At 67.8% G+C, this 23,874-nt stretch overlaps 1 protein-coding gene across 1 annotated transcript in view; it reads right to left on the bottom strand.

Moving 5' to 3' along the window:
* The window catches only part of LOC140906229 (microtubule-actin cross-linking factor 1, isoforms 6/7), a 54,749-nt gene extending 47,562 nt beyond the window's left edge, over nucleotides 1-7,187 (bottom strand). Inside the window, exons 1-7 of the mRNA XM_073329790.2 lie at nucleotides 7,095-7,187; nucleotides 6,025-6,180; nucleotides 3,516-3,713; nucleotides 2,951-3,079; nucleotides 1,946-2,116; nucleotides 1,384-1,539; nucleotides 76-282 (exon numbers count right to left, since the gene is read on the bottom strand). Coding sequence (XP_073185891.2) covers nucleotides 76-282; nucleotides 1,384-1,539; nucleotides 1,946-2,116; nucleotides 2,951-3,079; nucleotides 3,516-3,713; nucleotides 6,025-6,180; nucleotides 7,095-7,187 — 1,110 coding nt within the window. The remainder of the gene's footprint in view (nucleotides 1-75; nucleotides 283-1,383; nucleotides 1,540-1,945; nucleotides 2,117-2,950; nucleotides 3,080-3,515; nucleotides 3,714-6,024; nucleotides 6,181-7,094) is intronic.
* Nucleotides 7,188-23,874: the final 16,687 nt, after the last annotated feature.

A 23,874-nucleotide genomic window follows, 5' to 3' on the forward strand; every position in this document is an offset into this window, starting at 1 on the left:
GGAACGCCGGAGACCAGCCCCACCTGGCGACAGGGCCCGCTCCCCGCCATCCCCTCGGGGCGCCCCGCACGGTACCTGCTTGGCACGCTTGCGAGCGTCCTCCAGCACGGCACCCCGCTCGCCAGTGCACCGCAGCACCTTGGCCACCCGCTCCTTGGCCGTCAGCACCAGGCTCTGGATCACAGCACAGTCCTGCTTCCTGCTCACGTCCTTCAGGCGAGAGGCCACCGCCTCCAGGCTGGACAGCTGCTCCCCACGGGCGGTCACCTCCTTCAGCAGCGCCTGCCAAGCAAGCCAGAGCTATCCGGGACTGGCGCAGCAGGCCCTGGGGGAGGCCACCCGCGGCCAAGGGGCAGCAGCCCGGTTCAGCAGGGGGCTTTCCGAGCAGGCTCCAGGCACCAAAAGAGCTGTGGTGCTGGGAGCAGGGGGATCCCCCGCACTGCTGCGGGGAGGGAAGACACGCTGCAATGGGGTGTGGTGACAAAAGGGTGAAAGTGATCAATTAACCTCGGAGGGGTGGGGGTTAGGCCGAAGCTGGGCCTGGGTCTCCAGGGGCTGCTCCAGGAGGGGCCAGCACGGAGACCCAGGTGATCACAGCCCGCTGCCAGCCTGAGTCCTGGGTAGAGGGAGGGTGGGACAGGTCCCAGGACCTGGGGACCGGCTGGGACGGCCTGAAGCGGGGGGCGAGCCAGCAAAGGAGAAGGCTCCAGGTGAGCTGAGGAGTCGGTTGTCTTGCTGTGTTCTGTGGCTTTTGAGCCCTGTGAAGGGCTGGGTTCTGTTACCTGGCTTGGCTGGAGGGCCAGGGCACAGCTCTTGCAATGCCACATATCGACGCTGGGGGCGGGTATTGCGGCCACTTTGTCAGGCACCCACCCCTGTACTGCCAGCATCCCCCCGGGGAGCCCCCCGCCTGCCCCAGTGCCCTGGCCTCCCGCGACCTGTGGGGGCTGCACCAGAGCACTGTTCCCAGCAGAGCCTGGCATGGACGCAGTGCCTGGCGGGGACCCACGGGCCATGCCCTGGGACAGAAGAGGCCGTGCTGGGAGCCTGGCCCTGGCTGCAGGCTGTGGAAGCTCACGCCGGGCACCGCCGGCTGAGATCAGGTCCTTGCAGCCACGCACCAGACCGGCCAGGCTGCTCCAGGGGCCCCGCGACCCGGGCTGGGCCTCGCGAGCCCCCGGGTCAGCAAGGATGCGGGGCCCCGTGTGCCAAGCCCCACAGGCGAGCTGCAATGCAGGCTCTTTAGGGGACAGGCGCCCGTGGCGGGGATTTCACGGCAGCAAGGCCTGCCAGGGCCCTGAGCAGAGGCGGGGGGGTCTGTCTGGGGCTTTGCATCACAGCCCTGCCAGCTGTGGGGAAAGCCGCTGGGCCAGTCATACTCACCTGGTGCTCCTGGACCTGCCTGAGGACCGTCTCCAGCAGGAAGCTGGGCGGCTCCGGGGCACTCAGGCTCTCCTCCGTCTGCCCCAGCCACTGCAGCAGCTCCTGCGCCGTGGTGTGGAACTCGGTGCTGAGAGTCAGCCCCTCCGCCAGCCGCTCCTGCGGGAGAGGAGCCATGGTTAGAGACGCGCCAGGCCCGCCCGCCGGGGGAGCCGGCAACCGCCCGCAGGGCTGGGGCGAGCTGGTCCCCGGGCCTGCCAGGGAACCGACCGGCTGTGCCTGCCACAGGCTAAACCGCACTCCTTCCAGGTGGGGGGGACCCCCCGGCCCCCCCTTCCAGCTGGGGGGACCCCCTCCTATTCCAGCCGGAGAACCGACCTGCTGTGGCCGCTACAGCCTAAACTGCTGCGCCCCTTTCAGGTGGGGGAGACAGACAGACAGTCCCAGCCCCCAGGACCCACACACACACTCCCAGCCCCAGGACGGATACACACACACACTCACACGGACACACACACACACTCCCAGCCCCAGGACGGATACACACACACACACACACACACACCTTCCTCTCCTGGACCTGGCTGTGGACGCTCTCCCATCTCTGCTCCAGGATGCGCAGGCTGTGCTCGGTGCTGCATGCCCGGGGCCGGCTGCAGGAGGCCAGCAGGTGCTGCAGCCGGTCCCTCACGCGGTTATACGCCTGCTGCTTGGACTCCAGCTCTTTGGCCAGCTCCTGCAGAGGCACGGCAGAGGGGCAGCGCTGGGCCTGGCTCTCCCGGCAGCACCGTGCAGCCGGGGGCTCGGAGCTGGGCCGGGGCCGCCCCTCGCGCCACGCGGGTGCATGGGACCGTTCTCCTCTAGGCAGGGAGCCAAGGGCCCAAGGGGACGCCCGGGGGCCACAGGCCTGGCAGCTTGGCAAGGAAAGGCGCAGTGTGTGGGTTCAGCCCCAGGGCCACCGCTCTGGCATGGGCGGGGGAGCTGGGGCAGATGCGGCTGGGGGGGAGGGTTGCCAACTTTCTACTTGCACTAAACCGAACACCCTTGCCCCACCCCTCCCCTGAGGCCCCGCCTGTGCCCCGCCCCTTCTCCAAAGCCCTGCCCCTGCTCACTCCACACCCCCGCTTGCTCTCCCCTCCTCCCTCATTTTCACTGGACTGGCTCAGGGGGCTTGGGTGCGGGAGGAGGTGAGGGCTCCAGCTGGGGGTGCAGGCTCTGATATGGGGCTGGGGATAAGAGATTTGGGGTGTAGGAGTGGGCTCCGGGCTGGGATCAAGGGGTATGGAGGGCGGGAGGGGGATCAGGGGTGGGGCAGGTCAGCGGACAGTCAACTGCGGTGCTGACCGGAGCTGCCAGGATCCCTTTTCAACCGGGTGTTCTGGTCGAAAACTGGACACATGGTCACCCTACCCAGGGGAGCTGGGGCAGACGTGGCTCGGGGGGAGCAGGGGCAGACGTGCTCTGGAGGGTGGGGCAGATGTGGCTCGGGGGGAGCTGGGGCAGACGTGGCAAAGGAGGGCGGGACAGACGTTCTCCGGGGGCTGTCCAGGGTCTGGCAGGAAGTGCTCACCAGGTGTGCTGCCAGCTTCTCCTTGGTGGTTTCGGGGTGGTCCCAGACGGGCTTGGAGAAGAAGAGCCGCAGCTCCACGTGCTCCAGCCACTGCAGCAGGTCCATGATCTCCAGCGTCACGTCCTGCGCCTGTGGGCGGCCTGGGCACTAAGTGAGCGGGTGCCCCCCGCCGAGCCGGGCCTTGGATGCCAACAGGGCATGGAACTGCGTGGGACCCAGACCCGCAGCCACCAGCAGAGCACAGGCCAGCCGGCTCCCCCCGCAGCCCCGCGCCCCAGCGCGCCGCGAGGTCCTGGCACAGGCCAGCCGGCTCCCCCCCGAGAAACATTCCCAGTGAAATGAATACACAGTGTGGGGGGCCTGGCCACGGGAGCTGCCCAGGGCACAGGCAGGAGAGAGGCTGGCCCCAGGAGCTGCCCAGGGCACGGGGGGCGCTGTTGGCGGGACCCGCGGGCACGGCCGCGTGGAGCTCCCCTGGCACGTCGCGGCTGTGGCGGAGCCATGGGCCTGGTGAGCGCCCCGTGTCCCGGCCAGCGCCGTTGCAGGGGGCGGGGGCTCCACGTACCTGGCTGAGGTTGTTCTCCAGCTCCAGCTGCCGGCTCTCGGTCTCACTCCGCACGAAGTCCCAGCGCTGGTTGAGCTGCTGGAGGCTGCTCTGCAGCGCGTCCGTGCTGTCCCCAAGGCTGGAGAGCAGCAGCCCCTGGCCAGCCTCGTTCACAGACTGGACAGTCCGGGCGTGGGACAGGACGTCGTTTCTCAGCACCTGCGGGGAGGCGCAGTCCGGGCGTGGGCCGTCCCCCTCCCCCCAGCTGTGCCTCTGCCCCGGGGAGGGGCGGCCAGGCTCCTTCTCTGCCTCTGACCCCCCCACCCCCGAGTCCATGCTAGCTGTGCCACTGAAACCCGCCCCCGGAGCAGCTACAAACGTCTGCCCCGCTGCAGTGGGCCCCAGCGCTGCGGGCGCTGCCCTGTCTCTGGGCCTGTCAATGCTGATCAGTAGGGCCCTAATCTGGACCGAAATCTGATCTCTCCCCATTGTGACGAAGCAGGACTCTTCTTAATGGTTCCTCTGAATAGTGTGGGGGGGCCTCAGTTTCCCCTAGGCAGTTCTTAAGTATCTAGGGGGTGGGGTAAGGGTGTATGATCATTGCAGAGCCCTAGAGGGCAGGTGTGTGCAGGGGTCTGGACACAGAGAATGGCCAACACCCTGTTTCCTGGCAACTGATGGCCTGGCCCTTCCCCCCTGCAAGGTGAGAGCTAAAGGGTTGGAGAACAAAGGAATCAGGTGACCACCTGGCCCGGGAAAGGAACAAAGCCCAGAGGAGGAGGGGCTGGAGGGAGTTTCAGTTTGGGGCTGGCTGGGACATGGAGTGAAGGGCAGACGGGGTTGTCTGGCTCACTGCCCCCCAAAATGGACCCAGCTGAGGGGTCCTGTTCTCTGCACCTGCAAGCTCTGTTTTAGACCATGTTCCTGTTGTCTAATAAACCCTCTGTTTTCCTGGCTGGCTGAGAGTCACGTCTGACTGAGGAGTTGGGGAGCAGGACCCTCTGGCTTCCCCAGGACCCCGCCTGGGCGGACTCGCTGTGGGAAGCGCACGGAGGGGCAGACGAGGCTGAATGCTCCGAGGTCAGACTCAGGAAGGGGGAAGCCGGGTGAGCTGTGTGTCCTGCAGACAGGCTGCTCACAGAGAGGAGACTTCCCCAGGGTCCTGCCTGGCTTCGTGGGGAGCAGTTCCAGAGCATCGCCCAGGGACTCCGTGACACGTGACGAAGGGGGGATTTTCGTAGTGTTTTGCATGAGTACAGTATGTGCCTCAGTTTCCTCTGTGTGCTGCGTGTGTAATGAGGAGGTGGGAAAGGGGTTTGTGGCTGCAGAGGGCCAGGTGTGACCTCACCCAGCAGCTGGGACCCTGGACAAGGGCCTGGTGTGTGTGACAGAACAGGGAGGGGGAGGATTGACCTGGGGACGTGGCAGGGACTTTCACTGGGGATGGGAGACTTCCCTTGAGGGATGGTACCTGAGCCTGTCACCTGAGCCAGGAGGGGGGTTGGGGCCAGGTGACACCTTCTCCTCGGGAACTGGACAAAGGCTGGAGGAGGAGCTGCGGGGAGGCTGGGGGAGACGGCTGGAGGGGTTTCCAGTTTTGGGGGAGTTGGCTGGGGAAGAGGAGGGAGCCCCAAGGCTGGGGTCTAATCTCCCTGCCCCCCAGAAGGGCCTGACTAAGGGTCCTGTTTATGCCTGCAAGCTCTGCTCTGGACTGTGCTCCTGTCGTCTCTAATAAACCTTCTGCTCTACTGGCTGGCTGAGAGTCATGGGGAATCGCAGGAAGTGGGGGTGCAGGGCCCGGACTCCCCCTCACACCATGACACCTGGACTCGGGACTCGTGGAACTTAGCAGCCAGTGACCTGGAGGCCCAGCCTAGCTTGGGAACCAGCCGGTTCTGGCCCGTGGGAGGACAAAGGACGGAGGGAGAGGGCCCAGGAGATCTGTTTGCCCAGGAATGAAGACAAAGGATGGAGGAGGGGCAATCGGGGAAGGTGATATCGGGTGACCGGTCAGGGTCATGGCTGGACAGGAGACAAAGAGGGGTCTGAACCCAGCTGAACTGGGACAGAACCAGATGGACAGTGCTGGGGCTTTCTATGCTTGAGAGCCCTGAGAACTTCCTGTGCTGGGTTCAGACGTTCAATAAATCTCCTGTTTTACCCTAGCTGAGAGTCACTGCAGGCTCGAGATGGGGGGGCATTGCTCCCTCTGGGGGTGGAGGCCCTGGGGATCCAGAGTGAGGGGACTCCCTGAGGGCGCTCATGGAGAGAGACAGACGTGCAGAAAGCTCAGAGGTGTGGTCCCAGGGCCAAAGGGCCTAACCCCGAGAGAGAGTGCACCCTCGAAAAGGGCTGTCGCACGAAAGGGAGTTCCTCCCAGGGGCCGTATGGAGCCATTGGGTGTATTCAAGTCATCAAGGCCTGCTGAAATTCACCCTGGGGTTCTTAAGGAACTAGCTGAAGGGATCTCAGAACCATTAGCAATTAGCTGTGAACTCAGAAGACAGAGCCGTTCTCTGCTGCTCCTTACCTTGTGCTTGGCCAGCTCGATCTCACAGCTCTGCAGATCCAGGCTCACCGGGGTCCGGCCCTGGAGCTGCTCTGCCGTGTGGGAAATCCACTGCACCAGCTCCTCCAGCTGGTTCTGGAACTGCCCCAAGCCCAGGAGCGCCGCTTCCAGCTGGTGCTGGGAACGGGAGGGAAAAATGGATCCATCAGACCCAGCCTCCCTGGAGCTGTGGCCCCCAGCCCCCCAAGTCAGCTAGGGCAGTAGCATCTAGGGGCGCCAGCTCCATGACTGAACGAGTAGAACCTGTTTGTGCCTGGAGTGCTCCGAGCTCTGAAATCACATGACTAGCACCCACGGACCCCGGTCCCACCTCCCTGGGCCTGGCAGCTGGGTGACCAGCACCCACGGACCCCGGTCCCACCTCCCTGGGCCTGGCAGCTGGGTGACCAGCACCCACGGACCCCGGTCCCACCTCCCTGGGCCTGGCAGCTGGGTGACCAGCACCCACGGACCCCGGTCCCACCTCCCTGGGCCTGGCAGCTGGGTGACCAGCACCCACGGACCCCGGTCCCACCTCCCTGGGCCTGGCAGCTGGGTGACCAGCACCCACGGACCCCGGTCCCACCTCCCTGGGCCTGGCAGCTGGGTGACCAGCACCCACGGACCCCGGTCCCACCTCCCTGGGCCTGGCAGCTGGGTGACCAGCACCCACGGACCCCGGTCCCACCTCCCTGGGCCTGGCAGCTGGGTGACCAGCACCCACGGACCCCGGTCCCACCTCCCTGGGCCTGGCAGCTGGGTGACCAGCACCCACGGACCCCGGCCCCACCTCCCTGGGCCTGGCAGCTGGGTGACCAGCACCCACGGACCTCGGTCCCACCTCCCTGGGCCTGGCAGCTGGGTGACCAGCACCCACGGACCCCGGTCCCACCTCCCTGGGCCTGGCAGCTGGGTGACCAGCACCCACGGACCCCGGTCCCACCTCCCTGGGCCTGGCAGCTGGGTGACCAGCACCCACGGACCCCGGCCCCACCATGGGCCCAGCAGCTGGTGAGTGACGTTTATGACTCGGGGAGCCTGGAAAGCCCTACCTGGCGGCTGACAATCTCCTCCTCCAGGCGATCCCAGCGCTGCCGGAAGTCACTAAGCAAAGCTGGGGGGCCTCTGTCCTCAGCCCCCCCCATGGTGCCGCAGGCTCTCCACATCCACCTTGCACTGGTACAGCTCCCTCTTGAACTCCTGGTGGGATGGGAGCAGCAGGCTTGAGGGCACCTCCGAGCACCTCCCAGCACAGCAGCCCCATGGCCCCCTGGCTTGGCACCCACCCAGCTCTGCTCTGCAGTGGGACCCTGCTGCTCCCCCAGTGCAGGCGTTCCCCCTCCCCACCTCCCCAAGGGTGTGTGGGCCTGGCCAGGTCCAGGCAGCTGCCCCACACAGGGGCAGGGGTACCAGCCCTGCACCAGCCTGGTACCAACCTCCCCAGGCCTACATGGGACCCAGGGCCTCCCTTTCCACCTGTCCAGGGCACCAGGTGCAGCCTGGACCCTGGGCCCCGCCCCCTGGGAAAGCAATCCCACTGCACACCACCCGGCGCAGTTCCCCACACCCTGCCCCACCTGGCTGAGCAGCCCCGCCCAGGTCTCTAGGGTGCCGGGGAGCAGGAGGGCCTCACTGGGCAAGGGCTCCGCCCCGCCCAGGTGCCCAGTGCTGGATCCCCTGTGACCGGTGAGGGGCAGAGCAGGTGGCCGCCAGCCATGCCAGCAGATCCAGGCCCACCCCAGCGGTTTGCGAAGGGCAAAGACCCGGAGCATTTCCCACCTTCAGCTCCGCCAGCTGCTGCCTCAGCACCTCCAGGTCCCCCCCAGCCAGGAACTCCTCCGCCATGCGCAGCTCCGCCGCGGCCAGCCACTCACAGAGCCTCTGGGAGGGAGGCAGGGAAAGGGGGTGAGGGAGGGGAATGAGGGGGGGCACAGCCACGCACGCACGGTCGGTCCCTGAGCTGCCCGAGCACATGAAGAGCGCCTGCTGCAATTCCTCCAACAGGGAACAGCTGGGGCGAGCCGGGTCAGAGCCGCGGCTCCGGCCTTGCCATGGGCATGGAGCAGGGACCGGCAGCGTCTGCATGGCCAACGGGGCAGCTCCCGAGACAGCCGGCTCTGCTCGCTCCACAGCTCTGGGGGGGCCTGTCCAGGTGGGGTGATAACCTGGCCCCAGCCAGCCAGGCTCCCAGCTCCCCGGGGCGCAGCCAGCCAGGCTCCCGGCTCCCCGGGGCGCAGCCCCCACCCCAGCCAGCTCCCCCCGGCCCAGCCAGCCAGGCTCCCGGCTCCCCGGGGCGCAGCCCCCACCCCAGCCAGCTCCCCCCGCCCCAGCCACCCAGGCTCCCGGCTCCCCGGGGCGCAGCCCCCACCCCAGCCAGCTCCCCCCGGCCCAGCCAGCCAGGCTCCCGGCTCCCCGGGGCGCAGCCCCCACCCCAGCCAGCTCCCCCCGGCCCAGCCAGCCAGGCTCCCGGCTCCCCGGGGCGCAGCCCCCACCCCAGCCAGCTCCCCCCGGCCCAGCCAGCCAGGCTCCCGGCTCCCCGGGGCGCAGCCCCCACCCCAGCCAGCTCCCCCCGGCCCAGCCAGCCAGGCTCCCGGCTCCCCGGGGCGCAGCCCCCACCCCAGCCAGCTCCCCCCGCCCCAGCCACCCAGGCTCCCGGCTCCCCGGGGCGCAGCCCCCACCCCAGCCAGCTCCCCCCGGCCCAGCCAGCCAGGCTCCCGGCTCCCCGGGGCGCAGCCCCCACCCCAGCCAGCTCCCCCCGGCCCAGCCAGCCAGGCTCCCGGCTCCCCGGGGCGCAGCCCCCACCCCAGCCAGCTCCCCCCGGCCCAGCCAGCCAGGCTCCCGGCTCCCCGGGGCGCAGCCCCCACCCCAGCCAGCTCCCCCCGGCCCAGCCAGCCAGGCTCCCGGCTCCCCGGGGCTGTGCGTCTCTGGGGGCAGGGTGGGGGTGGGGCCAGAGCTGTGTGTGTCGGGGGGGCGGGGTGGGCCTGGGGGTGTGCGTGTCTGGGGGCCAGGGTGGGGGGGGCTGTGCGTTGGGGGGCGGGGTGGGGCTGTGCGTGTCTGGGGGCAGGGTGGGGGCCAGTGCTGTGCGTGTCTGGGGGCCAGGGTGGGGCTGTGCGTTGGGGGGCAGGGTGGGGGCGGGGCTGTGCATGTCTGGGGGGCAGGGTGGGGCTGTGCGTTGGGGGGCAGGGTGGGGCCGGTGCGTGTCTGGGGGCAGGGTGGGGCCGGGGCTGTGCGTGTCTGGGGGGCAGGGTGGGGCTGTGCGTTGGGGGGCAGGGTGGGGCCGGGGCTGTGCGTGTCTGGGGGGCAGGGTGGGGCTGTGCGTGTCTGGGGGCAGGGTGGGGCCGGGGCTGTGCGTGTCTGGGGGGCAGGGTGGGGCTGTGCGTGTCTGGGGGTCAGGGTGGGGGGGGCTGTGCCTTGGGGGGCGGGGTGGGGCTGTGCGTGTCTGGGGGGCAGGGTGGGGCCGGGGCTGTGCGTTGGGGGGCAGGGTGGGGCCGGGGCTGTGCGTGTCTGGGGGGCAGGGTGGGGCTCTGCGTTGGGGGGCAGGGTGGGGCCGGGGCTGTGCGTGTCTGGGGGGCAGGGTGGGGCTCTGCGTTGGGGGGCAGGGTGGGGCCGGGGCTGTGCGTGTCTGGGGGCAGGGTGGGGCCGGGGCTGTGCGTGTCTGGGGGCAGGAGGCGCCCGTGGGGGGCCGAGGGCAGGGTCTGCACACACCTGCATGGCCTCCTGGTAGCGCAGCGAGGCCTGGAGCTGCTCCTGCCGCGCCGTCCACGCCCTGCTCAGGCCGTTCCAGGACGCGTAGAGCTGCAGCGGGGGAGCGGCACCGAGATCAGCCTGGCCCTGCCCCATGGGAGCCCCCCGACCGCCTCCCGGAGGCCCCCGACTGCCCCACGGAACCCCCACCGATCACCATACGGGGACCCCCCTGACCGCCCCACAGAGCCCCCACCGATCACCATACGGGGACCCCCCCGACCGCCCCACAGATCCCCCACCGATCACCATACGGGGACCCCCCTGACCGCCCCACAGAGACCCCACCGATCACCATACGGGGACCCCCCTGACCGCCTCAGGAGGACCCCCCCAACCGCCCCACAGAGACCAAACCGATCACCATACGGGGACCCCCCCAACCGCCCCACAGAGACCCCACCGATCACCATTCGGGGACCCCCCCGCCCGCCCCAGGAGGACCCCCCCGCCCGCCCCACAGAGACCCCACCAATCACCATACGGGGACCCCCCCGACTGCCCCAGGGGGACCCCCCCAACCGCCCCATAGAGCCCTGCCCACTCTGTTCCATGGGGATCCAGGCCACAGAGAGGCCCAGGAAGTCTACCCCACAGAGCCCCATCCATTCCCCCCACAGGCCCCTGGGGAGCCCTGCCCATTTGACCCCACAACGGCCCCACACACGTCACACCCCCTCACATCGTCCAGGCTCTTGGTGACGTCTGGCTTCTCCGGGTGGCCGCAGGACGACATCAGCTCCACGCCCAGGGTGCCAAGCGTGTCCAGGTCGTTCTGCAGCGCGTCGATCTCCTCCCGCAGCGCCTGCGGGGCAGGGGCAGGGGCAGGGGCTGGGTGCCCGGCCTCAGGCACATGCCCGGGGCGCCAGGCACCGCTCTCCGGGCCCACGCCGGGGCCCTGCCCCAGGGACTGAGCCTGGCGCGCTCAGCTCCTGCCTGCTGCCCCTGGGTGCTGAGGGCGCCCTGCCAGCCCCGGGCGCCACGGGGCACTGCACCCCCCACCCTCTCAAGCCCCTGGCCCTGGGCCGCTCGCTGGTACCTGCATGGTGTGGAGCTGCGCCCGGACGGCTTCGGGGTCGGAGCAGGGCTCCTCCAAGTCCAGCACCAGCTGCTGGGTGTCTGTGAGGGTGACGGCCAGCTCGGCGAGCCCCTGCCAGAACCGCTCGGCCAGCGCCAAGAGGCCCCGGAGCCAGCGCCCCCGCTCCTCGCCCTGCCCGCGAAGCCACCGCCACTGGCTCAGCAGCTGCTCCGTGCGCTCCCGGATCACTGCGGGGCAGGAGACAGGCATGAGGGGCTGGAGAAAGCCCTGTCCAACCCCCAGCCCCCCCAGGGGCACTGACCTCCCGTCCCCAGGGGTCCCGCAGCGATGCTGCCCCCCAGTGCCACCCCAGCCCCCCCAGGGCACTGACCTCCCGTCCCCAGGGTCCCGGAGCGATGCTGCCCCCCAGTGCCTCCCCAGCCCCCCCAGGGGCACTGACCTCCCGTCCCCAGGGGTCCCGCAGCGATGCTGCCCCCCAGTGCCTCCCCAGCCCCTGGGGCACTGACCTCCCGTCCCCAGGGTCCCACAGCGATACTGCCCCCCAGTGCCTCCCCATCCCCAGGGGCACTGACCCCCCGTCCCCAGGGTCCCACAGCGATGCTGCCCCCCAGTGCCTCCCCAGCCCCCCCAGGGGCACTGACCCCCCGTCCCCAGGGTCCCACAGCGATGCTGCCCCCCAGTGCCTCCCCAGCCCCTGGGGCACTGACCTCCCGTCCCCAGGGTCCCACAGCGATACTGCCCCCCAGTGCCTCCCCATCCCCAGGGGCACTGACCCCCCGTCCCCAGGGTCCCACAGCGATGCTGCCCCCCAGTGCCTCCCCAGCCCCCCCAGGGGCACTGACCCCCCGTCCCCAGGGTCCCGCAGCGATGCTGCCCCCCAGTGCCTCCCCAGCCCCCCCAGGGGCACTGACCCCCCGTCCCCAGGGTCCCGCAGCGATGCTGCCCCCCAGTGCCTCCCCAGCCCCTGGGGCACTGACCTCCCGTCCCCAGGGTCCCACAGCGATGCTGCCCCCCAGTGCCTCCCCATCCCCAGGGGCACTGACCCCCCGTCCCCAGGGTCCCACAGCGATGCTGCCCCCCAGTGCCTCCCCATCCCCAGGGGCACTGACCTCCCGTCCCCAGGGTCCCGGAGCGATGCTGCCCCCCAGTGCCTCCCCAGCCCCAGGGGCACTGACCTCCCGTCCCCAGGGTCCCGGAGCGATGCTGTCCCCCAGTGCCTCCCCAGCCCCAGGGGCACTGACCTCCCGTCCCCAGGGTCCCGGAGCGATGCTGCCCCCCAGTGCCACCCCAGCCCCAGGGGCACTGACCTCCCGTCCCCAGGGTCCCGGAGCGATGCTGCCCCCCAGTGCCTCCCCATCCCCAGGGGCACTGACCCCCCGTCCCCAGGGTCCCACAGCGATGCTGCCCCCCAGTGCCTCCCCAGCCCCCCCAGGGGCACTGACCTCCCGTCCCCAGGGTCCCGCAGCGATGCTGCCCCCCAGTGCCTCCCCAGCCCCTGGGGCACTGACCTCCCGTCCCCAGGGTCCCGCAGCGATGCTGCCCCCCAGTGCCTCCCCATCCCCAGGGGCACTGACCCCCCGTCCCCAGGGTCCCACAGCGATGCTGCCCCCCAGTGCCTCCCCAGCCCCCCCAGGGGCACTGACCCCCCGTCCCCAGGGTCCCACAGCGATGCTGCCCCCCAGTGCCTCCCCAGCCCCTGGGGCACTGACCTCCCGTCCCCAGGGTCCCGGAGCGATGCTGTCCCCCAGTGCCTCCCCAGCCCCAGGGGCACTGACCTCCCGTCCCCAGGGTCCCGGAGCGATGCTGCCCCCCAGTGCCACCCCAGCCCCAGGGGCACTGACCTCCCGTCCCCAGGGTCCCGGAGCGATGCTGCCCCCCAGTGCCTCCCCATCCCCAGGAGCACTGACCCCCCGTCCCCAGGGTCCCACAGCGATGCTGCCCCCCAGTGCCTCCCCAGCCCCCCCAGGGGCACTGACCTCCCGTCCCCAGGGTCCCGCAGCGATGCTGCCCCCCAGTGCCTCCCCAGCCCCTGGGGCACTGACCTCCCGTCCCCAGGGTCCCACAGCGATGCTGCCCCCCAGTGCCTCCCCATCCCCAGGGGCACTGACCCCCCGTCCCCAGGGTCCCACAGCGATGCTGCCCCCCAGTGCCTCCCCAGTCCCCCCAGGGGCACTGACCTCCCGTCCCCAGGGTCCCACAGCGATGCTGCCCCCCAGTGCCTCCCCAGCCCCCCCCAGGGCACTGACCTCCCGTCCCCAGGGTCCCGCAGCGATGCTGCCCCCCACTGCCCCCCAATGCCACCCCAGCCCCAGGGCCACCAACAGTGCCACCTGCCACCTCCCAGCCCCTGGAGCACTGACCTGCCATCCCCAAGGACCCTGCAGAACCACAGACCCCCATCCCAGGGGTGCCCCCCAGTAATTCCTCCATCCCCAGGCCCAGTAGTGTCACCTGCCACCCGCCAGCCCCAGCCCCCACCCCACTCCAGGGCCTTGCTCCCTGGCTCCCCAGTTCCGGGCTCATGCAGCTTTCACTGTGCAAAGGGGCTGGTGTGTGGGGTGGGAGCAGCGCTCCGCTCTGCCCAGGGAGCCTGGCCCCCTCTGTCTTCACCGCACAGGCAGCAGGCTCGGCCCCGGGGTCTCTCGGGGTCGGGAGCTGCGGGGTCGGGAGCTGTGCCCATGGGGCGGCCCCGGGCAGAGCCTCGCGGGGCTGCAGGCACCAGTACCTTTCGCCGCAGCGTCGGCGGGAGCTGTCTGCATGCTGGCCAGCAGCTCGGCCCCCTGGCTGCGCACGGTCTCCAGTGCCACCCCCAGCTTCTCCAGCTCGCCCAGTGCCAGGCTGTTCTCGCAGATCTGCTCCCGCAGGTGGGCTGCGTCGCCCCGGACGGCAGGGGGGTTCTGCACACGGCCCTGGAGCCGCTCCAGGCTCTCCAGCAGAACGTCCATGCGCTCCGTGAGCTGTGGGAGACAACGCGGGGCCCACCGGGGGTTTCTTGGGGGCCCAAGGGAAGGGCCCCCAAAGCTCCGGCTGCCTGGTGGGGATGGGGATGGGGATGGGCGTGGGGCAGGCTGAGACCTGGGGTGCGGCTGGAGCACAGGCCAGACCAGCTCCCCCGAGCAGGGTCCCACCCGGGCTGGGCAGCACCCAGGGACCCATCGGTCCTTCAGGCACTCCTAGGTCTCCTGCCCCTGGCAGGCCAGGGCCCTTCCTGGGCACCGAGCAAAGGCTCTGGCCAGCCCATTTCTCGCCACCCACAGTGTGTGGGGTGGGGACACCGGGCTGGCTGAGCCCCTGGAGACGCTGGGCGAGGTGCCCACTGGCCAGCCCCGGGCACATGGGGGCCACATGCTGGGCCCACCGGGCCCACGGGGCTGGTTGGAGGCGGGAATCCGGGGCACGATGGGCCGGGGGCTCTGTCACGGAGCTTCCCTGTGTACCTGGCTGTAGCGCGGGATGGCGTCTTCCAGCACCGTGGCTGCCTGGCGCACGCACTCCCGGATGCTGCCGTACCGCTCCTCTGCTGCCTGGCACCGCTGCTGGAACGGGGCTCCCTGCTCCGGGCTCAGCTCCGCCAGCTGGGCGCAGACACGCTGCAGCTTCCCCATCAGGGGCCGGTGCTCAGCAAGGGCCTCCCGGAGACTCTGCGGGGACGGGCGCGAGGCAGGGAGAGGGGTAAACACCCAGCGTGAGGGCAGAGGAGGCTGAACACCTGGGGCGAGGGGGGTAAACATCCGGGGCGTGGGCACGGGGGGAGGGAATACCCAGCGTGAGGGTGGCAGGGAAACCCACAGAGCACGTGTGGGAGCGCGGGGAGCTCTGCTCTCTCCAGCTGCCCCCTGTGCCTCCCCAGACGTTATTTGTTTGGCCCCCCTTTGCCCACCTCGCTCCCCCATGTCCCGTCGATGCTCCGGTCCACCTCTGCCCACCGCCTCCCCTGGCCCCAGCCTGGCCTGATTCCCCTGTGGGCTGCCAAGCTCCCCGGTCACTGGCAGCCCAGAGAGCTGGGTCCAGGCTGCCCAGTGGATGGCACCGCCTGGGCCCTCAGCGCAGGGCAGTGCGGCGTGGAGGAGGGCCCATGCCCCGAGCTCCCGGTGACAGACCCTGCACGCTGCTGGAGCCGCTGGGTGCTTGGCACCTGGAGGATCGGGGCCCTGCCCTCATCCATTTAGGGTTGCCAACTTTCTGATCACAAAAAACCGAACTCCCTTGCCCCGCCCCCTTCCCTGAGACTCCGCCCCCTGCTCATTCCATCCCCACTCCCTCTGTCGCTCACTTTCCCCCACCCTCGCTCACTCGCTCATTTTCACCGGGCTGGGGCAGGGGGCTGGGGCGCGGGAGGGGGTGAGGGCTCCAGCTGAGGGGTGGGGTTTGGGGTGCAGGAAGGGCTCCAGGCTGGGTGGTGGAGCCGAGGGGTTCAGAATATGGGAGGGGGCTCCAGGCTGAGGGTTGGGGTGGAGGTGGAGGTACGGGCTCTGGGCTGGGGGGGAGGGTTCCAGGGTGGGGCCAGAAATGAGGGGTTCAGGGTGCGGGAGGGGACTCTGGGCTGGGGCAGGGGTTGGGGCGCGGGAGGGGGTTCAGGGAGCAGGCTCCGGGAGGAAGTCAGGGTGCGGGAGGAGACTCTGGGCTGGGGCAGGGGTTGGGGCGCGGGAGGGGGTTCAGGGAGCAGGCTCCGGGAGGAAGTCAGGGTGCGGGAGGAGACTCTGGGCTGGGGCAGGGGTTGGGGCGCGGGAGGGGGTTCAGGGAGCAGGCTCCGGGAGGAAGTCAGGGTGCGGGAGGAGACTCTGGGCTGGGGCAGGGGTTGGGGCGCGGGAGGGGGTTCAGGGAGCAGGCTCCGGGAGGAAGTCAGGGTGCGGGAGGAGACTCTGGGCTGGGGCAGGGGTTGGGGCGCGGGAGGGGGTTCAGGGAGCAGGCTCCGGGAGGAAGTCAGGGTGCGGGAGGAGACTCTGGGCTGGGGCAGGGGTTGGGGCGCGGGAGGGGGTTCAGGGAGCAGGCTCCGGGAGGAAGTCAGGGTGCGGGAGGAGACTCTGGGCTGGGGCAGGGGTTGGGGCGCAGGAGGGGGTTCAGGGCGCAGGCTCTGGGAGGAAGTCAGGGTGCGGGAGGGGACTCTGGGCTGGGGCAGGGATTGGGGCGCGGGAGGGGGTTCAGGGCGCAGGCTCTGGCCAGTGCTCACCTCGGGCAGCTCCCCAGAAGTGGCCATGCGTCCGCCCCGAAGCGGAGGTGGGGCCAGGCAGCTCTGCACTTTACGGGCTGCCTCTGCCCACCGGCACCGCCCCTGCAGTTCCCACTGGCTGCGGTTCCTGGCCAATGGAAGCCGCGGAGCTGGCGCTTGGGGCGGGGGCCGTGCACGGAGCCCCCCTGGCGTCGCCTCGGAGCTGAGGGACATATCACCGCTTCTGGGGAGCTGCACGGAGCCGGGCAGGGAGCCTGCCTTGGACCCACAGCCCCCCCACTGGACTTTTAACGGCCCGGTCAGGACTGGGCTACCTTTTCGACTGGGCGATCCGGCTGAGAACCGGACACCTGGCAACCCTACTCCCCTTCCACAGGGCCCCTCCCGGTCCCGGGGCCCCCTGCCCCGCAGCCTCGCTCGCCCTCCAGCCCGGCTCACCTGCAGCAGGTCCTGCTGCTCCTTGAAGGCTTCCCAGCTGATGGCGTCAGGGGAGAGCCGCACGGCCACCCGCTGCGTCTCCTCCAGCCAGGGCGTGAGCTCGTCGTGGGCCTCGGCGAACTGGGCGAGCAGGGCCTGGGCGCGCTCCAGCTGCACTGAGCACGCTGCGCTCTCCAGGAAGAGCCGCTCAGCCTGCTCCCGGAGGGACTGCGCTGGCGGCTGGGGCAGAGACAGCTCACAGGGGGGCGCACAGGGCCGGGGACATGGGCCTTCTCCCCGAGGGCACTGGCTCTGCCCCGGCCCAGCCGCGGGCTGTGGGCCTTTTCCCCGTCACCCGCTGGCTGCTTCGGGGACCGCAGCATGTCAGGTACCCGAGGGGACGCCCTGGGATGCCCATCGCCCAGGCCTGGCGGCGCAGGGCAGACCGGGGGCGCAGACCCACGGGCCCTGGCCGGAAGCCGTGCCGGTTCTCACCTGTGGGGGCTGGCGTGAGGGCAGGGGCCAGGCGCGGAGCAGCAGGTCGGAGATCCCCAGCAGGCGCTCAGCCAGGCCACGGTGGTGCAGAATCTCGGCCGAGAGGAGCTGAGAGAGAGAGAGGCCTGAGCACGAAGCCTGCTGCTGCCCTTGCCCACGGGGGACACAGGCAGGTGAGGGTCCAGCTGCCTCTGCCCCGCCCCAGCCCCCCGCGCAGCCTCTGTAACAACACAGCGGCCCCCGCTATAGGCTGCCAACTCACCCGCTAGGACCACGCTCACTTCCCCACCCCTCCAGGCCCCAGGGGGTTCCCTCGGCGGACAGCCAGGCCAAACCCAGCTCTCTGTGGCCGCTCACGTGCGAGGAAAGCAGGTCCTACCCCGGCCGGCCGGCAGTGCTCAGGAGCTGCTCGGGCTGCGCGCCTCGCAGGCCTGAACATCCCGAACTGCTCATGAGACAGACGCCTGCACTCAGTCGGCGTCTCTGTGCGTCTGTGTACACGCTAGCGTGGCTCAGTCCGTGCGAATCGGTGCGTGCCGTGCATGGCGGTCGGCGCATGTACGTGGCTCAGTCTGCGTGAATCGGTGCGTGCCGTGCGTGGCGGTCTGCACGTGTACGTGGCTCAGTCCGTGCGAATCGGTGCGTGCCGTGCATGGCGGTCGGTGCGTGTACGTGGCTCAGTCCGTGCGAATCGGTGCGTGCCGTGTGTGGCGGTCGGTGCATGTAAGTGTCTCAGTCCATGTGAATCGGTGCGTGCTGTGCGTGGCGGTCTGCGCGTGTACGTGGCTCAGTCCGTGCGAATCGGTGCGTGCCGTGCGTGGCGGTCAGCGCGTGTAAGTGGCTCAGTCCGTGCGAATCGGTGCGTGCCGTGCGTGGCGGTCGGTGCGTGTACGTGGCTCAGTCCGTGCGAATCGGTGCGTGCCGTGCGTGGCGGTCGGTGCATGTACGTGGCTCAGTCCGTGCGAATCGGTGCGTGCCGTGCGTGGCGGTCAGCGTGTGTACGTGGCTCAGTCCGTGCGAATCGGTGCGTGCCGTGCGTGGTGGTCGGCGCGTGTAAGCGGCTCAGTCCGTGCGAATCGGTGCGTGCCGTGCGTGGCGGTCGGCGCGTGTGTCTCAGTCCGTGAGTGTACATGTGGCCACGTGCCTGGCTCAGTCCGAGTGTCCAGGGGCATCCAGCGGCGTGGGGGGAATCCAGCGGCCTGAAGTCCCGGCGCTGGCTGGGGCAGGTGGAAGGCCTGGTGCCCTTGGCTGCTGCCCTGGGCGTCCGTGTGAACGGGAGCACGGGGCTGGGCGCTGGGCCGGCGTCCCTACCTGCTGAGCGGAGCGCTGCGAGCAGATGGCCTGGGCGTCCAGCCGGACCTGCCTGAGCTCCTCCAGCCGCTGGCTGAGCCTGGCCAGGTGGGCGTGTTCAGCCCCCAGCACCTGCTCAAACTGAGAGAGAGACGCCCGGTCACACGCCTCCGGGTGTGTTTGTGGGAGGGGGAGGGGGAGAGGAGCGTGCGCGAGGTGCTGCGGGGGGAGGGGAGCGTGCGCGAGGTGCTGCAGGGCGGGAGTGGTGACGCGCGAGGTGCTGCCTGGCGGGGGGGAGTGGGGCGTGCGCAAGGTGCTGCAGGGTGGGAGTGGTGACGCGCGAGGTGCTGCCTGGCGGGGGGAGTGGGGCGTGTGCAAGGTGCTGCAGGGCAGGAGTGGTGACGCGCGAGGTGCTGCGGGGGGAGTGGGGCGTGCGCAAGGTGCTGCAGGGTGGGAGTGGTGACGCGCGAGGTGCTGCGGGGGGAGTGGGGCGTGCGCAAGGTGCTGCAGGGTGGGAGTGGTGACGCGCGAGGTGCTGCGGGGGGAGTGGGGCGTGTGCAAGGTGCTGCAGGGCGGGAGTGGTGACGCGCGAGGTGCTGCGGGGGGAGTGGGGCGTGTGCGAGGTGCTGCAGGGCGGGAGTGGTGACGCGCGAGGTGCTGCCTGGCGGGGGGGGAGGGGAGCGTGCGCAAGGTGCTGCAGGGCGGGAGTGGTGACGCGCGAGGTGCTGCCTGGCGGGGGGAGGGGAGCGTGCGCAAGGTGCTGCAGGGCGGGAGTGGTGACGCGCGAGGTGCTGCCTGGCGGGGGGAGTGGGGCGTGTGCAAGGTGCTGCAGGGCAGGAGTGGTGACGCGCGAGGTGCTGCGGGGGGAGTGGGGCGTGCGCAAGGTGCTGCAGGGCGGGAGTGGTGACGCGCGAGGTGCTGCGGGGGGAGTGGGGCGTGCGCAAGGTGCTGCAGGGCGGGAGTGGTGATGCGCGAGGTGCTGCGGGGGGAGTGGGGCGTGTGCGAGGTGCTGCAGGGCGGGAGTGGTGACGCGCGAGGTGCTGCCTGGCGGGGGGGAGTGGGGCGTGCGCAAGGTGCTGCAGGGCGGGAGTGGTGACGCGCGAGGTGCTGCCTGGCGGGGGGGAGTGGGGCGTGCGCAAGGTGCTGCAGGGCGGGAGTGGTGACGCGCGAGGTGCTGCGGGGGGAGTGGGGCGTGCGCGAGGTGCTGCAGGGCGGGAGTGGTGACGCGCGAGGTGCTGCCTGGCGGGGGGGGAGGGGAGCGTGCGCAAGGTGCTGCAGGGCGGGAGTGGTGACGCGCGAGGTGCTGCCTGGCGGGGGGAGGGGAGCGTGCGCAAGGTGCTGCAGGGCGGGAGTGGTGACGCGCGAGGTGCTGCCTGGCGGGGGGAGTGGGGCGTGTGCAAGGTGCTGCAGGGCAGGAGTGGTGACGCGCGAGGTGCTGCGGGGGGAGTGGGGCGTGTGCAAGGTGCTGCAGGGCAGGAGTGGTGACGCGCGAGGTGCTGCGGGGGGAGTGGGGCGTGCGCAAGGTGCTGCAGGGCGGGAGTGGTGATGCGCGAGGTGCTGCGGGGGGAGTGGGGCGTGTGCGAGGTGCTGCAGGGCGGGAGTGGTGACGCGCGAGGTGCTGCCTGGCGGGGGGGGAGGGGAGCGTGCGCAAGGTGCTGCAGGGCGGGAGTGGTGACGCGCGAGGTGCTGCCTGGCGGGGGGGAGTGGGGCGTGCGCAAGGTGCTGCAGGGCGGGAGTGGTGACGCGCGAGGTGCTGCCTGGCGGGGGGGAGTGGGGCGTGTGCGAGGTGCTGCAGGGCGGGAGTGGTGACGCGCGAGGTGCTGCCTGGCGGGGGGGGAGGGGAGCGTGCGCAAGGTGCTGCAGGGCGGGAGTGGTGACGCGCGAGGTGCTGCCTGGCGGGGGGAGGGGAGCGTGCGCAAGGTGCTGCAGGGCGGGAGTGGTGACGCGCGAGGTGCTGCCTGGCCGGGGGGAGTGGGGCGTGCGCAAGGTGCTGCAGGGCGGGAGTGGTGACGCGCGAGGTGCTGCGGGGGGAGTGGGGCGTGCGCAAGGTGCTGCAGGGCGGGAGTGGCGCGTTCCCAAGTACCCACCCTGGGGAGACAGGGGCCTGGGTACGATTTGGAAGCTGGCGGGGCGATTCGCCTGGCTGGAACGTTCCCACACTGGCCCGCGTGTGCCCACGAGAGGCGTGAGGCGAGATCAGGGACGGGGGTGGAGTCTCAGCCCTGGAGGGATCCTGAACCCTTCCCTCACCTTTGCCCCCAGTACCTTTTCTCCGTCACTGGCACTGACCCGGTGCGGCCTGTCACCGGGCTGGCTGTCCCCAGAGGCCAGCTCCTTCTCCATTCGACCCAGCCAGAGAGCCAGGTCCTCCTGGGCAGCGTCTACACGGGACGAGGCCTCCAGGGCCTGCGCCAGCCGCTGCCGGATATCGCCGCTGCTCTGCCCCATGATCAGATACCTCATCCTCAGGGACTCCATCTTCTCCTGGGCCACCTGGGCTTCCTCCCCTGCCGAGGGATTCGGAAGTCAGGCAGGAGCACAGACCCTCTGATCTGACCTCCTCCGCCGCTCGGGAGAGCCCCCTCGTCCCTGCCCTGAGCCCACAGCGCCTGGCTGAGCTAGAGCAGAGCTTCTGAAAGATCCAGGCTGGGTTCCCATGCGCCAGGTGACGGAGAATCCACCAGGGCCCTGGGCGGGCTCGTCCCATCACTGCTAACCACGGCCCCTTAGCTCTAGGCTGCATTTCTCTCGCTTCAGATTCGACAAACCTTTGTCGGCTAGCTCAGAGAGTGGTGGCCTCCTCCCCGGGCGTGACCTGCATCCCAGGTACTGCCCCCAGTCTTTCCTCTCCGGTCGGTCGTAAACAGCTATTGTTCTCAAGCCCATCTCCCCAAGCCATCCAGCTGACCTGTCCCCAGCATTACTGACCACTTCTGTGCCACCTGCAGATGTCACCAGCAAAGAGTTTATCTTTTCTTCCAGGGGACTGATAAAGACTCTGAACCACCCTGGGCTGAGAACAGGTCCCGGTGGGACCCCACTAGAAACAGCCCCAGTGGATGACGTCTCTCCTTATGTACAATTATTATTTTTTGCACTCTGTCAATTAACTAATTTGTAATTCAACTAATATGGGACATAAGAACATAAGACCGGCCATACTGGGTCAGAGTAGTGGTCCATCTAGCCCACTTCTGACAGTGGCCAATGCCAGGTGCTTCAGAGGGAATGAACAGAACAAGGTAATTATCAAGTGATCCATCCCGTCGTCCAGTCCCAGCTTCTGGCAGTCAGAGGTTTAGGGACACCCAGAGCATGGGGTTGTGTCCCTGCCCATCTTGGCTACTAGCCATTCATGGCCCTATCCTCCAAGAACTCATCTAGTTCTTTTTTGAACCCAGTTATACTTTGGGCCTTCACAACATCCCCTGGCAAGGAGTTCCACAGGTTGACTGTACGTTGTGTGAAGAAATACGTCCTTTGGTTTGTTTTAAACCTGCTGCCTATTCTTTTCATTGGGTGACCCCTGGTTCTTGTGTTATTAGAAGGAGTAAATAACACTTCCTTATTTACTTTCTCCACACCCGTCATGATTGTATAGACCTCTATCATATCCCCCCTTAGTTGTCTCTTTTCCAAGGGGAAAAGTCCCAGTCTTATTTCTCTCTCCTCATACGGAAGCCATTCCAGACCCCGAATCATTTTTGTTGCCCTTTTCTGAACCTTTTCCAATTCCAATATATCTTTTTTGAGATAGGGCGACCACATCTGCACACAGTATTCAAGATGTGGGCGTACCATGGGTTTATATAGAAGCAATGTGATATTTTCTGCCTTATTCTCGATCCCTTTCCTAATGATTCCCAACATTCTCTTAGCGTTTTTGGCTGCCGCTGCACATTGAGTGGATGTTTTCAGAGAACTCTCCATAGTGACTGAAAGATCTCTTTCTTGAGTGGTAACATCTAATTTAGACCCCATCAATTTATACGTATAGGTGGGATTATGTTTTCCAATGTGCATTACTTCGTGTTTATCAACATTGAATTTCATCTGCCATTTTGTTGCCAGTTTTGTGAGATCCCTTACTCTTCGCAGTAAGCTTTGGACTTAAGTATTCTAAGTAATTTTATATCGTCTGCAAATTTTGCCACCTCACTGTTTACCCCTTTTTCCAGATCATTTATGAATATGTTGAATAGAACTGGTCCCAGTACAGACCCCTGGGGGACACCACAATTTACCTCTCTCCATTCTGAAAACTGACCATTTATTCCTACCCTTTGTTTCCTATCTTTTAACCAGTTACCAATCCATGAGAGGGCCTTCCCTCTTATCCCATGACAGCTTACTTTGCTTAAGAGCCTTTGGTGAGGGACCTTGTGTGACGAAGTGGGCCTGTTCTTAATCTTTCCTCCGAATATTGTGGGGGTGCCTCAGTTTCCCCTTTGCAGTTCTTAAGTATCTAGGGGGTGGGGTAAGGGTGTATGATCATTGCAGAGCCCTAGAGGGCAGGTGTGTGCAGGGGTCTGGACACAGTGAATGGCCAACACCCTGTTTCCTGGCAACTGATGGCCTGGGCCCTTCCCCCCCTGCAAGGTGAAAGCTGAAGGGTTGGAGAACAAAGGAATCAGGTGTCCACCTGGCCCAGGAAAGGAACAAAGCCCAGAGGAGGAGGGGCTGGAGGGAGTTTCAGTTTGGGGCTGGCTGGGACATGGAGTGAAGTGCAGACGTGGTTGTCTGGCTCACGGCCCCCCAAAATGGACCCAGCCGAGAGGTCCCGTTCTCTGCACCTGCAAGCTCTGTTTTAGACCATGTTCCTGTCGTCTAATAAACCTTCTGTTTTACTGGCTGGCTGAGAGTCACGTCTGACTGCGAAGTTGGGGTGCCGGACCCTCTGGCTTCCCCAGGAGCCCCGCCTGAGCGGACTCGCTGGGGGAAGCGCACGGAGGGGCAGACGAGGCTGAATGCTCCGAGGTCAGACCCAGGAAGGTGGAAGCCGGGTAAGCTGTGTGTCCTGAAGACAGGCTGCTCACAGAAAGGCGACTGCCCCAGAGTCCTGACTGGCTTCATGGGGAGCAGTTCCAGAGCATCGCCCAGGGACTCCGTGACACCTTGTCAAAGGCTTTCTGAAAACCTAAGTACACTATATCCACTGGATCCCCCTTGTCCATATGCTTGTCGACCCTCTCAGAGAATTCGAATGGATTGGTGCCACCTTCATGTTATACAGTGCTAATGTGTTTGGACAGTGCTAATGTGTCCAGCATGACTAAGTCACCCGTCTTACAGAAGGTTCAGCACATTACATCAACCAGGCACCACACTGGGGTTAAGGAGACCTGGGTTCTTGTCCTGGCTGTGCCCCTGGTTTTCTGGGTGACCTTGTCTCTTTCCCTCTCTGTGCCTCAGTTTGCTCACCTGTACCTTTAGGGTAATGATAAGAATAACCTTGAGCAGATCACTGCGGACTACGTGGCTCTGGGAAGAAGGATAAAGGAGTTTGAGGCGCAAGTGGTGTTCTTGACCATCCTCCCCGTGGAAGGAAAAGGCCTGGGTAGAGACCGTCGAATGGTGGAAGTCAACGAATGGCTATGCAGGTGGTGTCGGAGAGAAGGCTTTGGATTCTTTGACCATGGGATGGTGTTCCAAGAAGGAGGAGTGCTAGGCAGAGACG

Source organism: Lepidochelys kempii, chromosome 2, assembly GCF_965140285.1.
Source record: "Lepidochelys kempii isolate rLepKem1 chromosome 2, rLepKem1.hap1, whole genome shotgun sequence".
Taxonomy (NCBI): domain Eukaryota; kingdom Metazoa; phylum Chordata; order Testudines; family Cheloniidae; genus Lepidochelys; species Lepidochelys kempii.